Raw genomic sequence first — 18,288 nt, forward strand, 5'->3', positions numbered from 1 at the left:
GTTTAAGGACAGATCCCTGATACACACCACTGGTTACCTGAAATCTGACAGATTTGCCAGATTTACAGTAATGCTCCACCTCCACATACCACTTTTTTATACCTGTCCATCAGCCACACAGTATCCAAACTAGCTTATATTCCAGTCCTATATTCTCCAGTATATGTAACAGCCTTTCACATGGTATCCAATGAAAGGCTGTTGCATTATTATTATTATAAAATCAAAGCAAATTTCTTAGGCATGACCTCACCTTTAGTAAGCCCTGGCTGTCCTTGCAGTGTATAGCTGTGTAAGCTTCCCTAAAATCGTCACAATCACTCTAGAGACACTGATAAATTGATAGACACATTTAGACATTTGTCTTTGCACTACCTTTCTGAAATGAGATCAGCATACATTCTTTCCATTCCTGTGGGCTCTTTCCTTAGCTGACACTCAAAGTATACAAACATGTCAAGTGCCTAGCCAGTTTTGCTGAACATTCTTTTTGCATACATGCTGATATCCATCTGTCCCTGTTGCTGAATTCTTATCCAGGTCATGCAACAGCTCTAGAACCACCTTCTCGCACACTTTCATCTCTTCATTCAGTATAGTGGTAGCACTATGTTGCATACTCTAAGTTGCTAGATCTTAGTAAAGTAGGCATTCATTATTTGAACAATTATATCTGCTTCTGATACAAGCATACTATCTACATTCAGTAAAATTATTCTTCTACATTCTTTTTACTTGTAGCATAACAATAAAATTCTTTTTGTTGCCTGCACTGTCAATTTATTTTGATACTCCAACTTAATTTTCTGTACATATAGTATTAATTTTTTCCTGCATATTATATATTTCATAACTCTTCTCACTCCTATTCTAATGATATTCCTTCCACGTTATCTTCTTCTTATGGCTTTCTTTCTTAATAAGATAGCACATCTATTTCACTCCCATTTTATTTGTTTTTCAAATTCTAGGGACAAATCCAAATATTGCTTTATTTAAGCATCCTTTCAAAGCCTACAATGCATGCTGATATCCTTCTCATTCAGTAACTGATACGATAGAACCAAAGATACTCTGCTTGGAAAGAAGTCAGTGGATACCACAGTGTGAGGAACAAAACAAATAGCTGGAGCACCCACCTTAATAAGATATAGGACCTCCTTTCACTGCGATGACTGCAGCAATCCTACGAGGCATACTTTCCACAAGTGTACGATAGCAATCAGTGGGAATTTTGGACAATTCTTCCTGTTGGGAATGTAATGAGATCCTGGACTGTTGTGGGGAAAGACATCCCTTGACCTCACAAGACATTCCAGTTCATCCATAGATGTTGAGTAAGGTCGAGATCAGGTCTCTGCAGAGGCCATCAACTGTGGAGATGTTCGTGTCCACTAATCACATATCACGAAGTTACAGCAGCAGCTTTATGGCTGGTGCATTATCATACTGAAAGAGACAATAGTCAGTTTTGTAGTAATGCCACAAAATTCCAGAATGTTCAGATACCTCTTGGAATTTAATGTTCGCGACACCACAAATAGAGATTGGAGGCCAAACCAGGAAAAACAGGACCATACCATCACATCGCCACCTCTGAATTTCATAGTTGGGATTACACACTCTTGTAAAAGACATTCACTTGGCATCTGCCATACCTGTCAATCTGCTTAGTAAAGGATGTAGCGTGATTTGTTCCTCCACAACACAGCTTTTCAAGCTTCCATGTCTCACTGTACACACTCTTTGCACCACTAAAGATTGGGATGGCACTGCATGGTGGTTCAGGTGATGTTGGGCTTGCATATTGCAGTCCTACCATGGAAACCCATGTTGTAAGCCTTGGTTCTGAATGTTTTTGTGTAGATTCACGTTCCAGTCAATGCCCGGAACTTCACATTCAACATGTCAGCTGACAAATTGTAATTTTTACATATTATCCCTCGTAGAACCTTACAGTTACGTTTAGTGAGTGTGGCGAGTTGTTCATTGCAAGTAGCACTTGCAATTGACTTCCTGCAATTCCATCTCGGTATGGTATCACTGATTGTTCACTTTTGACGTCCCAATTTGTCAATAATTTACTTAACAGATAGGCATAATATCTTTCAAACTCCGTCAGTTCCTTCTCGTAGCCATTTCATCTGGATACAGTTGAATTGACTTGGGAGCATCACATTCCTTTAATTTATACTGGCTACAAACACGTGACTCATTACATGGCACAATGCACCTTGCCCATGGAGGTGTCCATTGACTTCTTTCCAAGCAGTATTCTCCTGAGTTTGTCATAATTTCTGCTTTGTAGTTAAGCATATAACATGTCCTGAATGGAGCATTCATATAGTTGGCTTCCCAGGTCAGTACTGCATAAGCACTGTCACAGCTGGTGGCAAAACAGTTTCATCCTTAACTGAGACACCTTCTGATGCTGTGATCAAATCTAACACTTTTTGGTCTCAAGTTACTTCTTTTCGGTAGGACCATGTAACTTGCACATTATTCTACATAATCCCCACGAAGTGGTATACACTTGTTACAATGCTGCTACATCATTTGCAATCCTCTGAAAAAAAAAAGTCTTTCCCTTGTTGCACAAACCAGTCCTCAGCTGCAGATATTTACCACAGATGACTTCATCATCTGTAGTAAATTTTGTTCCTTTTAGGTGTTTCTTTAAATTTGGGAGTAGGAAATAGTCAGATGGGGCCAGGTATTGCAAATGGGTAAGGGAGACATTGAAAGCCCAAGTTTTGTATTGTCTGTTGGGTTTCATGAGCAGTGGGAGCAGGCACGTTGTCCTGCAAAAGCAACACAACTCTGCTTAGTTTCTGCGGCATTTTTCTTTCGGTATCTCCTTTAATTTCTTCAGCGCCATTGAATAAACTGCTGCTGTAACAGTTTTTTGAGGTACTTGGTAAGGATTATATCCAAAAAGACAATGGCAAGAACCTTTCCTGCTGAGTGATGAAGTGATGGCATAGTGATGAAGCCATGTTTCATCAATAGTCACAATACAAACCAAAAAATTTGCACCTGATTTCTCAAAATGACCCAAAATCTCTTGAGATGACAGCACACATTCTCTCTTTTGGTCAGCATTCAAATATTTGGGGACCCACTTCTTCACTGAGATCTTCTACATATCCAGATATTGGGGGATAATGACCCTAACGACAGTACGTCCTTTCACCAGCTAGCCTCAACACCAGTCGAGGCTAGCTAGTGAAAGGACGTACTGTCGGAGAGCTCCTGAAAGATTTGTGATTTTTGTTGATTTATTAATATTTTGTTAGATTTAATTGTGTAATTTTAGTATATTATTGTAGTTTTGTTAGTGTAGTTAGTGTACTAAAGTGTTTTATAACATAATTAATGTCGGTAAGTCGCCGCTAGAGGGATTCGTAGTGTGTAGTGTTCGTGAAAGCTCCAGATAAGATAAGCATTATTTTCAGTTATCGTTGATAAATTTACTTTAATATTGCGTAGTTTTGTTTGCCTTACGTATCTTAGTGCGTCTGTTTGTGTGTTTTTGGTGTATATATAATTTATAATTTGATAAAATACGTTACTAGTAAGTATGGCTCCAGTATGAAGGAAAATGGCGGCCAGTAATGATGGTTCGCCATCTTCTTTCAAGAATGGTAATGTAAAGGAGATGATTCAGTGTACTATCTGCGAAATGTATGCTTTGCAGAGTGCAGTCAGAGTGTGGTTAGATGATAATAAAGGAGTGAATGTGTGTAGAAAATGTAGGGAGAATGAGGAATTGAAGTGTATTTCGGATCGTGAGTGTGATATTTTTGTCAAACTTCAGAATGAAGAAAATAGGGATATGACAAGAAACGGCGAGGTTGTACCAGAGAATTGTGAGAGTGCGAATGTAGACATTGTGAATGTAGACAGTATTAATGGTTTTACAGAGAATAAAAAAGATGAGATAGATGCAATGAGTGAGCTCGCGTTGTTGAATGGTGCGATACAAAGGGCAAAACAGCAGCTAGAGCATATGAGCAAAAGTCGACTGAATGAACCTACCAATAATAAAAAGTATGACAGGAAAAATAGGCATATGAGTGTGAACATGAACAAAATGAAGGATAGAGTGCAATATGGAGACTCGTTAGTACGAGGTGTGTTAGTAGAGGATTTGACAAAATCGTACCAACCTGGTGCGACCATAAAGGATGTAACTGAGTCTATTAGAGAGCAAAAGGAAAGGGTGAAAGAATTGATTGTTGTGGCAGGTATGAATGATTTGAAAGGAGATAAAATGGAAATGATAGAAGACCTGAATGAATTGTTTGAGGTAGCAAAAGAAAAGAGTGAGAGAGTTAGAATGATTAGTCTTTTGCCACGGTATGACAGTGAAATGTTTAAAAGGAGGGCCATAATTGCGAATGACTTTATGCGTGGGTTATGTATGACTAGTGGTGTGGAATTTGTGGATGTGTGGAGTGAGTTCGATGGGCAAAAGGATCTATATAAGATGGATGGCTTGCATTTGAATGGTCACGGTGTAAGGAGACTCGAGAAAGTGTTGCTGAATGTAATGGATGTGCAAATTCAGGGAAACTAGATTTATTAAGGGGGGGGGTAGATATACAGTCCTTAGGGAGGCAGTTGAATGTATGAATGAATATAATATGCCCGAGTGAATAAGGACAACAAATCAGAGTGGGATAGTTAATATAAGGCATCAAGTTAGGGTTGGGGCTAATGGGGGTCATAAATTCATGTACACTAATGCTAGGAGTATTAGGAACAAGAAGGAAGAGTTTTTGGCCATGGTTGGCACTTCCAGACCACAGGTTATTAGTGAATCATGGCTGACTGTAGATGATATAGCTAGTGGGATTGAATGTGATGGGTATAGTGTGTTCAGGAATGACAGGGAAAATAAAATGGAGGGAGGAGTATTGTTGATGATAGCTGATGAGCTACAGCCAAGGAGAATAGAAGTTGAATTGCAGGATAGAGAAAAGAGCACATTTGAGGCCATTTGGTGTGAGATTGTGGCTAGCAGAACTAAATATACAATTGGGTGCTGCTATAGACCAGGTGATGGAAAAGATGGTGGTGACAGTATGCACAAGCAAATAGAAGAAATGAGTGAAAGGAGGGTAATTATTATGGGAGATTTCACTATGGTCACATTGATTGGAGTGAGGAGAGGACACACGGGAGGAAGGAACTGGATTTTATGCGGTTATTAAGGGATAACTATCTGCGACAGCATGTAATAGAAAATACTAAGGGTCAGAGAGTGCTTGACCTAGTAATTACATCTGAGGATTTGGCTGTAACAAATATGACCACATTGCCACCAATTGGTGAGAGTGATCATAGGGTCTTGACTTGGGAGGTGGCTAAAGGTGTGGAATTTTCAATTAAGACAGGGTACATGTGGCTGGAAAGTATGACAAGCTTAGGAGTTTGATTGGTTCAGTGCCATGGCATGTACAACTGCAAGGACTAGAAGTTGATAGTGCATGGGAGGCAGTTAAGAAGTGTTTGCATGAAGCAATGGCTGACTGTATACCAGAGTCCGAATAATAAATCAAGTAGGGGTTAAATGGATGAATAACACCATTAAGCATGAGCTGCAAAAAAAGAAACAACTATGGAGGGAATTTAAGGAGAAAGGTGACCGGCAGGCACATGAACGCGGTATAAAGCGCAGGCCAGAAGGGTGACGAGTGTGGTAAGAAAAGCAAAAAAGGATTACGAAAGAACATTGGCCATGCAGGCTAAAGAGAATCCTAAACAGTTTTTTAGATATGTAGCAAGTAAAAGGAAAAATGTACATGGCAGATTGATTTTAAAGAATGCCGATGGTAGGGAGGTAACTGAATCAGTTGAGATAGTTGAGTTACTGAGTGAGCACTTTGCAAAAGTATATCATCCAGGTGGTGACATTGCAGAAACGAATAAACCAGTAGATTATACGGGAATTGTGGTGAATGAAGTGGAGGTGAGTAGTCTATTGCATAACCTCAATGTCAATACATCCGTGGGATTGGATGGTATACCAGCTCATGTCGTACGAGAAGCAGCTAAAGAATTGTCAGTACCCTTGACCATTTTATTTAATTTGAGTCTCGGGTCTGGGTTAGTCCCGAGCGGGTGGAAAGAGGGGAAAATAGTTCCACTGCATAAAGGTGGTTCCAAGACTGCTGTTGTAAATTACCGACCAATTAGCATATCAGGAATCATTATCAAGGTCTTAGAGAAATTAGTCAAGAAAAGAATACAGGATTGGATAGATGAAAATGGGATATTGTATGGGGGACAACATGGTTTTGTGAAGGGTAGATCATGCCTCAGTAACTTGCTCACGTTTTATAACACAGTGACGGCTGAACTGGATAAGGGTAATGGGTTTACAGTGATACTACTGGACCTTGCCAAGGCCTTTGACAGGATACCACATGGAACCCTAATCAGTAAACTGGAGCAGATGGGGATAGATATAGGGTTGGTGAGATGGATGGGGGGGGGGGGTTGAAGGAGAGATACCAGAGAGTGGTTTATGCAGGAGTGGAGTCTAAAAGACGGCTTGTGACTAATGGTATGCTGCAGGGCTCTGTTCTTGGACCACTGCTTTTCAATTTGTTCATCAATGATATAGGAAAGGATTTGAGAGGAAGTGTTCACTTGTTTGCTGATGATGCAAAGTTGGGTAGAGCAATTGTGAGTGCACAGGATGTCAAAATTTTACAGGATGATTTGGATAGTTTGGAGGACTGGGCTAGGAAAAATGGATGTCAATTTAATGTGGCAAAGTGTAAGGTTATGCACTTTGGGATGAAAAGAATAGCAGCAGTATATCGCATTGGTGGAACCGTATTCCAGGAGATTGATGAGGCCAGGGATTTGGGAGTGTTGGTGGATAGGGAATTGAAGTTTAGGGGGCACATTGCAAAAGTGACTAAAACAGCTCACCAAATCACTTGGCTTCTGAAAAATACTTTAACATGCAGAGACAAACAAGTTGTTGTTGTTCCTCTGTATCGAGCCTTGATAAGACCCCATCTGGACTACTGTGCCCAGTTATGGGCACCAGGGTTTCTTCGTGATGGGGAGGAAGTGGAGTGGATCCAGAGACGAGTGACCAAGATGATAGATGATAGAAGGTCTGTGGAATGAACGCTATGAGAATAGGTTGAAGATTTGTGGGTTGCCGAGATTGGACGATAGGCGAAGGAGGGGTTATATGATTTAGACATTCAAATTACTGAAGGGTTTCTCTAAGATTGATCCAGAAGATATTTTTGAAAATATGACTGGTGGTGGGAGGACTAGGGGCCATGCATGGAAGCTGGGCAAGAGCATGGTTGACAAGGGGAGTTAGAGCTAGGTTTTTTACTTGGAGAGTGGTGAATGAGTGGAATAAGCTTCCAGAGTCTGTTGTGGGTGCTACAACCGTGAATGAGTTCAAGGCAAGGTATGATAGATACTGTGTCAATGTCGAATAGTTGTTCTTGACATGATGTTAGGGCCTCCCTCGATGAGTCTGTTGACTCCTTGGAGGTGCCCGGAACAATAATAACAACTTGTTCCATGGATATTCCCAGAATCTTTGCAATGTTTTTGGCAGTCAAGAACAATCAAGGATCATGGCATGCACTGCACTGAATAAGATTTCAGTCTGATTGTTGGGAAGGTCTTCCTGACCTGCAGGCATCTGTTATTTCATGATGCCCAGTTTTAAACTTGGCCACCCATTTGGTAACTGTTGCATATGCTGGGGCACAGTCTCATACAAAGTTTGGTGAATCTCAGTTGCGGACCTTTCTTGCATCGCAAAAAACTTGATGATGGCCTGCACCTCTGTGTCTTCAAATTTCTTCAAAACCTCTGACATGTCTTCTTATATATCCTAAAAGAAAAAGAGCAAATTTTTACAATTTGATGAAACTTGGGGTTAAGGAATTTTAAGATATGTTCTTTCTTGTGGTTATATAAGTGTTTATCATAACTTTTTAGCCCTTCCTCTCATATTTCATTCTGTTAGCCTACACGTCACACCAGATAGCCTCAAACTCATTGCTACTTAAATGTTATTATCATTATTGCTTTTGTGAGTGTCTGCCCTAACTAGACTCAAGTAATCTGATATGATTTAGTGGTACTGCCTTCCTGTCCTATCTCTTCTATCAATCCTAAAAATAAAATTCACATAGATTCATTTTCAGTTATTACGTCCATCTCTGAGAGCCAAGTTTCACTAATACTAACAGTTTTAGTCCTCAGTGTATTTACCACTCATCCGTTTTGTTTCTAATGTTTCCGGCATATGTGTATAGATATAGACATAACAAGTTACTTCCTTTCTTTTTTGTATATTTACATCTGCAGTCTTCTTGGCTCAGTTGGACAACTTACTGTTTTCTGTTCCCAGACACTCAAAATGCATGAACCCAAATTATAATCCATTTCTTCAACAGATTCTTAACCATGCTTGTTTGTAATACAGCTACATACATCATGTATGCACACATCTAATTTTCCTAATTCTGCATTAGGTCTGACTCTAATAAATAATTTTTGAATGCAGCTGATATATATGTGTGTGTATGTGTGTGTGTGTGTGTGTGTGTGTGTGTGTGTATATATAAATCAAAATTTTTTAAAAAATATATATATATAGAATAAATTTATTTTTCTTTCATATTTGTTGCAGTAAAAAAATACTGCAAAACAAAATAATCACATACAGTATGGCAGTGGGGGGGGGGGGGGGACAAACAAAAAAATCAGTACTGAATAACTACAACGATATATGTTACAGAGTAAATGAGTTTATTAACGAAGAAATATATGTTTACATATGATATGTACATCCACAACTATCAGTGGAATCTTGGTCGAATAAAGCATTAATGGTAGTAGATTATACGCTCGAAATGGGCACCTTGAAAGACAAGGTGCCCATTTCAATCACATAATCTACTGTGATCTACTCAACCATTGAAGTATCTCATGCGAAGATTTTCTGTCATCTTGGAGAACAAGTGTCAGGACATCTGCTAGACACATCGTGTAATTTTATCCCTTAGTTCATCAAGGTTTAAAGGTGGGTAATGGTGGAATACCTATTCCTTCAACATACCCTAAATGAAGTCATCAAGTTATGTGAGATCAGGAGAACATGAAGGATATTGGAATTCTGTGAATCTTGAAATAAGCATCCTAGGGAAGTTTTCTGATAAATAGGCTCTAGAACCTATTTATCAGAATGTATGACATGATGTATGACAGAGTGCTTTGTGTTGGAATACCTATGCACGAAATGGAATGTTTATTGCACGACACATCCTATGCAAATCTTGGATGAACGGAACCAACACATTCTCGATGTAGCATTCACTATTCAAGGTCACAGTTATACCACCCTCTTCAATGAAGTAGGCCCAATTATGCCCAGAAAAAGCACACCATGTGGTGACCTTCTTGCTGTGAAGAGGTTTATCTTGGACAAATTCAAGTTTCAAGAAACTAAGAAACCTGTAGGTTCATCTGCTTAGATGGAAATCCACTTTCTCTGAGAACCAGACATTATAGAGGAAAGACAGATCATCATGGACATTGGCCAGCATGTGTGCAGAATAATCTGTTATTGTTAAACTGACCCACCTGAATGACATATGAAAAGGCACCCAGCACCTTAAGGATTCTCTGTAGTGATCACCTTGTTATCCCAAGTTTTACCACTGTTCACCATTGACTGCATTTCGGAGGAGACTGTAACACTTGCTCCAGCACATGCTTGGGATTCTCATTTGTGTTAACAGTTCGTGGTCTCCCTGAATGCCCTTTGCATTGTGGCAGAACACTCCTAATATGTCGGAACCTCTCAATTAAGGCAATGATGACACTCTTGCTTTAGGCATGATTACAGAAACGATGAACAAATTTCTCACAAACATGTCGTAGGCTTGTGCCATTTGTTCTACCAACTCTGTATGAATGAAAGTAATGCTCAACAGTAAACATCTTTTCTTCCAATGTCAACACTATTGCCACAGCTAAATGTAATGGCATAGACTATACATGTGCTCTTCTATTAATGTGTACTAAAGGGGGGGGGTGTCGAAGTTCAGTACTTTTTTTATTTACCATACTGTACAAAAAAAGAAAAAATCAATACAAAATTCATTTTCATCTGCTCAAGTGAATTTTTTTCTGTTATATCCTTTCATTAAGAATTAGTGCTAAGTTTTTATTTTCTTTTTTTGTTGTTTTCTATTTCTTTATATAGGTCTGGTACCTATGGAATTACTGAAGCAGAAGGAGTTCAACCTGGGACAAAAATAGTGCTTCACCTGAAGCCAGAGTGTGCTGAGTTTGCTGATGAGGACAAAATCAAAGGTTATGTATAATAGCATGTATAATTTTTACATTTCCATTTAAACAGAGAAAATAGCTGAACATTTCAATAGATAATTGTCATCTCTAACATAGCTAGATTATGTAGAAATTCCAAGTACGGTAGATCTCCACTTTTAACCTGGCCGGTTCCTGGGAAAACTGTCATTAAGCAAGCTGTCATAAATCAAATCCTAACTTTCCATAGGCTCGGAGTCATGAATCCAGTTACATTCTTGAAAATACAGTTCAAACTAAATAACACCACACCAAAATGGCACTTAAATAATGAAATAATAACACATTTATTTAATCTTGTAAAGAGTGAAAACGTTACAGTATCTACTGTTCAAAATTTCTTAAAGTTATTATTATTACATGACACTTCCAAAGAGTCACATAATAATACAACAAAATCCATTGTCTCTACTACTAAATTAAAAATCTATATGTAGCTTTTTATAAACTGAGGAATCTTTTTTTTGATAAATTTTTCTGATTAAGGGTCAAAGCTGTATAACTAAGAGGAGACCTTCACATAGCCTTTAAAGGAATGCGGAGAACCGACCAGGGCTTCAGACCTAATGTCCAATCCTCACCTTCTCGTGGTGCACCCTGTTGGGTATCTACCTGGATACTGAACGAACGAGGATGGGCTGGCAATTTGGGATTTAGCCGACCAAATTGTATTCTTATTGGCTTAAACCAATATAGAAAATGATGGTACAACATGACAAAATTTAATGCTAGCTGGGGCGTCGCCTGGTTAAACAAAGCCCCCGTTGTTTTCGCCAGGGAACCAGGGCGAACAGCGAAAAGTCAGCTACTGGAACAAATCTGAAAGCACACCCCAACTCAACATCACCAGAGTTAAAGATCGGTACTATCAACGTAAGAAGCCTGAATGGCAAAGAAATGGAGCTAGCTGAGGAATTAGATAAGTACCAGATCGACATAATAAGGCTGACTGAAACAAAAAAGACAAAAACTGGTGAGATCTTTCTGAGCAATAAATACAAAATGTTATATTCAGACAATGACAATCAAGGAAAAGAAGGAGTAGCCATAGTATTCGACACAAAATACGAGGCTAATCTTCTTGAATGGCAGTCAGTCTCAAGTAGAGTGATGTGGGCAAATATCAGAATGGGGAATCATCAACGTTGATGATGTGTTTGCTATTTGGCCACATGGCCCGGATTCACTCCTCTCCTTCCTAACACACTTAAACAACCAACACCCTAGAATCAAGTTCACCCTGGAAAAAGAGGAAAACAATAACCTCCCCTTCCTAGACACACTAGTCACCCGCCAACCTGATGGAACCTTGGTTTTCTCAGTTTATAGAAATCCCACCCATACAGGCAGATACATTCACCAACAATCCCATCACCCCCCCCCCCACAACAATATGGAGTTATTAAGACACTATTCAACAGGGCAAAAATAATCTGTTCAAATGATCAAGCCCTAACCACTGAACTAAGTCACATCCATGACACTTTCTCAGCCAATGCCCCCCCCAAATCCAGAGAATACTTAACCCAGTTATCCACAACCCACCACCCCCTCCCCTTCACAAAAAAGATTACTCTAAATCCATCACCATTCCCTACATCCAAGGCACCTCGGAAAAAATCAACAAAATCTTAAGAAAACACGACTTAACCACTTGTTATAGACCACATAGAAAATTGGCATCCCTTATCTGCTCCACTAAAGACCAACCACTTCCCCTAGACCTACCTGGTGTGTACCAGGTCCCTTGCAGCTGTAAATTGTCTTACTTTGGCCAAACAGGCAGGACAGCCAATATCAGAATCTCAGAACACAAGGATTACATCCGATTTCACCAGTACAGCCACTCTGGGCTTGCAGACCACGCTCTGGATACTCGCCACAGAATAAGATGGAAGAAAGCCACAGTCATACACCGCAGCAAGTTCAAGTATGAAAGACTATTCATGGAATCAGCCTCAGCCCTTAGGAATATGCCAAACCTCAACAAATTTGGATGCATGAGACTGCCCCAAATTTGGGAAATAATTATCAGAAGAACTTCAGCCCAAAGGCCAAGAACCACCGATATAGCCCGCCAGGGGGCACCACCAGGACTTTAGGAAAACGTTAGCTTCCTAGCTTCAGTTCTTATTTGCTGTTATGTAGTACTTGTGTGCACGTGTCTTTGTATTAAGTTCCCAAGAAGATGGCAAGTGACGTTTGCCGAAATATTGGAAAGTATATATTAAAGTTTATTTAATTTATATTTCTAGTATATGCTGTCAATTCCTTAAATATTAGTTATCATGTTTAACCAGCATATAAGCCTCTCAACAAGAATAATGGGAATATAACAAAGATCTATATTTAAGTTTTGTCGATTTGGAAAAGGCATATGACAAGGTGGCAAGAGAGAGACGCTATTCAATACGCTACAGTTATATGGTGTCAATGGGGCATTATATCAAGCAATACTTAGTCTTTATTTGAGTTCTAAGTCAGCAGTTAGAATTGAAGGAAGTACAGGAAGATGGTTTAATGTTAAATCTGGTGTGAGACAAGGATGTACATTATTCCCTCTGTTATTCATTATCTATATGGATCACATTATGAAGGAAAGTGGTATTAAACATGATATCAAAATTGGAGAGCTGACATTAACATTGACAATGTTAATGTCAGCTCTTGGCTTTATGCGGACGATGTTATACTTCTGAATAAATCCACTACAAGTCTGCAAGATTCTCTGACTAAATTGAATAACTTGCAATAAATATGGTATGAAGGTCAGCAATAAAAAGACAAAGACAATGAAAATAGGCAGAATCATTGAAAATGTCAACTGTGTTGTGAACGGAGAACCTGTGGAACAAGCAAAACATTTCAGCTACTTAGGCACGATTTTTAGTGAAGATGGTAAATTAAATATAGAAATAGACAACAGAATCAACAAAGCTGGTATGGTAGGAAGTGAATTGAATAAATTCATATTGAATAAGAGAGAAATTAGTTGGAATACTAAATTAGCTGCATACAAGACAGTGTTCCAACCAGTTTTAACTTATGGATCTGAGAGCTGGGTCAGAAGTAAAACACTTGACCAAAGACTAGAGCCCGCAGATATGAGAGTCCTGAGAAAGATTATAGGCATGAACAGATGGCATCAATGGCAATATCATATTAAAAATGAGGATATTAGGAAAGAACTTGACATTGTCAGCATCCAGGAATGCGTTAGCAGAGCTAATCTCGGGTGGTATGGTCACTGAAACAGAATGGGCGAGGAAAGATTAGCAAAACAAGTGTTCTCTGCCAGGTTGGCAGGTAAACGACCCAGAGGAAGACCAAGATATAGATGGATTGATACGCTACAAAGTGCCTTAGACGATAGAAATATAAGATCTGATAATGTTGGAGTCTTGACAAGTAACTGACTGATTTGGAGAAAAATTGTAGATAGGGAATTAGTAATGATGTAAATTTTTCATGTAGTACTAGCATACAGTACACCCCTTGAGGGTACATGGCAGGAATTTGATGATGATGATTGGAGTCAAATTTTTTTTTCTTTTCGAAAGCTTTTGTAAGTCTTTTTAGCATGATGGTAGGAATAAATTAGGTTTTTCAGTGGTTCATACTTTGCCCTTTTGATAAGTTCCTCATTGGTGAATTCCTTTTCTTGAAATTTCAGCAATTCATTTACATCTTCAATAGAGACATCTAGAGCCATCCGATTTGCTATCTCAACTTCGGTTGTTGCTATTTACAAAGAAGATTCATAGTCTTCAGTTAAATATGAGCAGAGTTTTTCCAAACACCCTTCAGATTGGATTCATCAAGTTTGTTTTAGTAATCCCTAATGGTGTTTGTAGCATCAAAATTCTGAAATTTCATCAAAATGCTTGGATTGTTGGGCTTTCTTCTCAGTCACAGCAACTGCTGAAGGATACACATGTCAATTACCTTGCTATTTCATGATATTTCATACAGTCATAACAGAAAAGATTATACCAGACTTAAAAGTGGAGATCATAAATTTAGGTGTTGAAGTAGGGGTCTGCAAACATAATCTAACAATAATAGAAAAAGTAAAACAATTTTCTCATTTTTCCAGCCTGGTTGGTATAAGTGGTTGGCTTATATGCTTTCCAATCAACAGACTGCAGCTTCAAATCATGCTTTTGGCATGGATGTTTGGCATCATCTTTAGGTGGTTAATTTCATTGTCCAGTGTTAGACTACTTTTTTTTTTTTTTTTTTTTTTTTTGCCTATAATGGTTTGAAAAACATTGCATGTTTGGTCTCTAGAGCAGAGTTTCTGGACTATCTAAAATAAAATAAAAAATATATTAAAAAAATGCTTAGAACACCCATGGTATGAATGTGCTGTAGTTTTATTAAATAAAAAAAAAAACTTTTGTTGGTGGTGGAATGTGCACAAAAGAAAAGATGGCAAATTAAATATGTAAGTAGTAGATAATAGAATAAGCAAGGGTATGGTGGAATGCCAGTTCAATAAATTTATATGGAATGAGAAAGATTAGCAAAAAAAATGTTAAATTGTAAGTATGCAAACCAGTGTGTTGGAGTGTTCAAACCAGTTTTAACTTATGGATCTTAATGTGGGTTAGCAATGAAATGTTGAACAAAGATCACAGATATCAGAGTTTTGACCAAAATTAGGAGAATGAATAGATGGCATCATTTGCAGAGCCATATTGAAAATTATGATTTAAGAATGGAACTGGGGATTATTGGTATTCAACAATCTGTTGAAAAAATGAAATAGATAGCTACATAGATTTATTTCAGAAGATAATGCCATCTGCATAAAGTAAAGAACTAAGTTTGGTGTCCTGTTAGAATATCATGTTTCATATCACTTTTCTTACTTATGTCCATATAGATAATAAATAACAGGAGAGACATCATACAACTCTGACTTAACATCTGATTTAACCTGATTGCCATCCTAGTTGGCCAAGTGGTTAGCATATCTGCTCTCTGACCAACAGGCTGCAAATTTGGATCCTACCATGAGCATGGATGTTTGTGATTGTCTTTAGGTGGGTGATGAATTTCATTGTCCAGTTTGATAACTCCATCCACATTATTGGAAGCCTGAAGTGGCTTAAAGAAAGTTCCTTGTTTGGTCTCTAGAGCAGGGTTTCTGAAATATGTAAAAAATAAATAAAAATACAAAAAAAAAATATAATTAATAAAACTAGAAAAGAAATAAATCTTAGCTGATCGTTAGTACTATTGTATTATAGGTTTGCAACCTTTAATGGGTTGGAGTCACATATTTAGGTTATATTCCTAAATACATTCTTTAAAGCTAACTTCAGTTGTATCAATAAGTTGTATATTGAAACATAAGTTTTAGTTTGCATTTGCAACATACATGTAAGTTATTTATCACTAGGAGCATTAGATTATTTATGTTTTTTTTACTAAATAATTTAAGGAAATTACAACGTCAACTAAGATATACATTAAAATAAATTTTAATATACTTCAATATTTCGACAACCCTAGAATCAAATTCACTTTGGAAGAAGAAAAAAAACAACTGCCTTCCTTTTTTAGACACACTAGTCACCTGCCAGCCTGGTGGAACCTTGGTTTTCTCAGTCTATAGAAAACCCACCCATACAGGCAGATACATTCACCAATAATCCTACCACTCCTCCTCGCAACAATATGGAGTCATTAAGACACTACACAACAGGGATAAACTTATCTGTTCAAATGACAATGCCCTAACCACAGAACCAAACCACATTCTCAACACTTTTTCAGCCAATGGCTACCCCCCCCCCCCCCCCAAAAAAAAAAAAAAAAAATCCGAAAAATATTGAAACCAGTTAACCACAACCCCCCTCACAACAAGGATTACTCTAAATCCATCACCATACCCTATATCCGAGGTACCTTGGAAAAAATTACAAAAATCCTAAAAAAACATGACATAACTTCTTGTTACAGACCATATAAAAAATTGGTATCCCTTATCCGCTCTACTAAAGACCAACCTCCCCCCTCTAGACCTACTTGGTGTATACCAGGTCCCTTGCAGCTGTAAGCTGTCCTACTTTGGCCAAACAGGCAGGACAGCAAATATCAGAATTTCAGAACACAAGGACTACATCCGGTTTCACCAATACAGCCACTCTGGTCTTGCTGACCATGCACTGGATACCTGCCATAGAATACAGTGGAAGAAAGCCATGATAATACACCGTAGTAAATACAAATATGAAAGGCTTTTCATGGAATCAGCTTCAGCCCTAAGAAACAATACAAACTTCAACAAATTTGGCTGCATGAGACTGCCTCAAATTTGGGAAACCTACATCAGATGACCTTCAGCCCAATCGCCCAAGAATACCAACATTGCTTGCTAGGGGAGGGGGGGGGGGGCACCATCAGGACTTTAGGAGAAATAATAGCTTCCTGCTTCTTCCTCATTTACTGTTTGTTGTGCCTGCATGCACGTGTCTTGTTCTTAAGTTTCTTGAAAATGGCAACGTGACATTGCCGAAATATTGAAGTATATTAAAATTTATTTTAATGTATATCCTAGTTGACGTTGTAATTTCCTTAAATTATTTAGTAAAAAATGCATAACACGTCTAAGCCTTTCGATGTAGATTATTTATGGATGACTCATGACTTATTTTTAAAAGTATTAACAACACCAAACAAACTATTTTATATTAAAAAAAAAAAAAAAAAAAAAGATGCTTTACATGTGACATAACGTACTTATATTTTGCTGAATTTTAAATCAGGATCATCAGAGCATAACAACATGTATAAGTGACAGTGAGTAAGTAAAATAATACAATTATAATAAAAAGTCCTAATTTGGCACCCTCTAATGTTGTTAAAAAAAAAAAATTCAGCTATGTGGGAGTTGTTCTTGAGATACTCAAGAGCAACTCCCACATAGCTGTTTTTTTTTTTTTTTTTACATTAGAGGGTGCCAAATTAGGACTTTTATTACAATTGTGTTGTTTCACTTACTGTTGCATAAGTGTGTGTTGACTTAATAGAAGTTGAATCTTTTTTTTTTTTTTTTTTTTTTTTTTTTTTTTTTTTTTTTTTTCATGCATCATTTTTTTGTGATGCTTTCATTTTGTCCCTGCCTAATATATACTATTTTTTCCCATACAGTAAACCCTCGATTTAACAGACAAAATTTCCGGACCGTATGTCACGTGAAAAGGAAGCAGTTTAATTGGTGTCCTTCCATCACGCACCTATCCGCAGTTATGCCAATAGTCATTCTTAATACATAAAGTCCTAGAGGCAGAAAAACATAATTCTGAAGTCAAGAGGGAAAATTTCTTTAATTACAAAGATAACCTAGGCACTAATCATTGCAACAAGGGAATCTCAAGATCTCCATGGCTCATAGTAGAATGGGAAAAATGTTAATGGTTTGTCATAACCAAGGCATAACCAAGAACAAACTGCTGAGCAAATGGCTACATCCATCTAGGACAGCACACACACACAAACAGAAAGAGAGGAGAGAGACGTTACCTAGGATTAAGTTATGGTAGAGTCTAGGAAGAAAGAAGTAATTAAGAATGAATAGCCACTATTGAGCTTAACGGGCTTTCTGAAGAAAACTGGAGTTGGGGGAGGGGAGAAAGAGAGAGAGAGAGAGAGAAATAATCCTAGAGTGGAGGGGAGAAAGAGAAGCAGGCTGTCAGAGAAAAGAAAACACCAAATGAAGGTACAAAGGCTTAAATGATCAATAATCCAGAAATCCTGCTCTGGAAATCAAATGTGGACTTTTTCCAGGCCTTTGATAAGCAGCAAGGTGGGTAGTCTCACATTGGATAGTTTCATTCATCTACCACCTTAAAGACATTTGCAAACATTCATGCCCATATTAAGATTGAA

At 38.0% G+C, this 18,288-nt stretch overlaps 1 protein-coding gene across 1 annotated transcript in view; it reads left to right on the forward strand.

Moving 5' to 3' along the window:
• Trap1 (TNF receptor associated protein 1) overlaps positions 1-18,288 on the forward strand; it is a 271,125-nt gene that overhangs the window by 162,542 nt on the left and 90,295 nt on the right. Inside the window, exon 7 of the mRNA XM_090403299.1 lies at positions 10,265-10,374. Within this exon, the coding sequence (XP_090259425.1) occupies positions 10,265-10,374 (110 nt within the window). The remainder of the gene's footprint in view (positions 1-10,264; positions 10,375-18,288) is intronic.

This window comes from Typopeltis vanoorti, chromosome 13, assembly GCF_054136105.1.
Source record: "Typopeltis vanoorti isolate ZY-2024b chromosome 13, IOZ_Tvanoo_1.0, whole genome shotgun sequence".
NCBI lineage: Eukaryota > Metazoa > Arthropoda > Arachnida > Uropygi > Thelyphonidae > Typopeltis > Typopeltis vanoorti.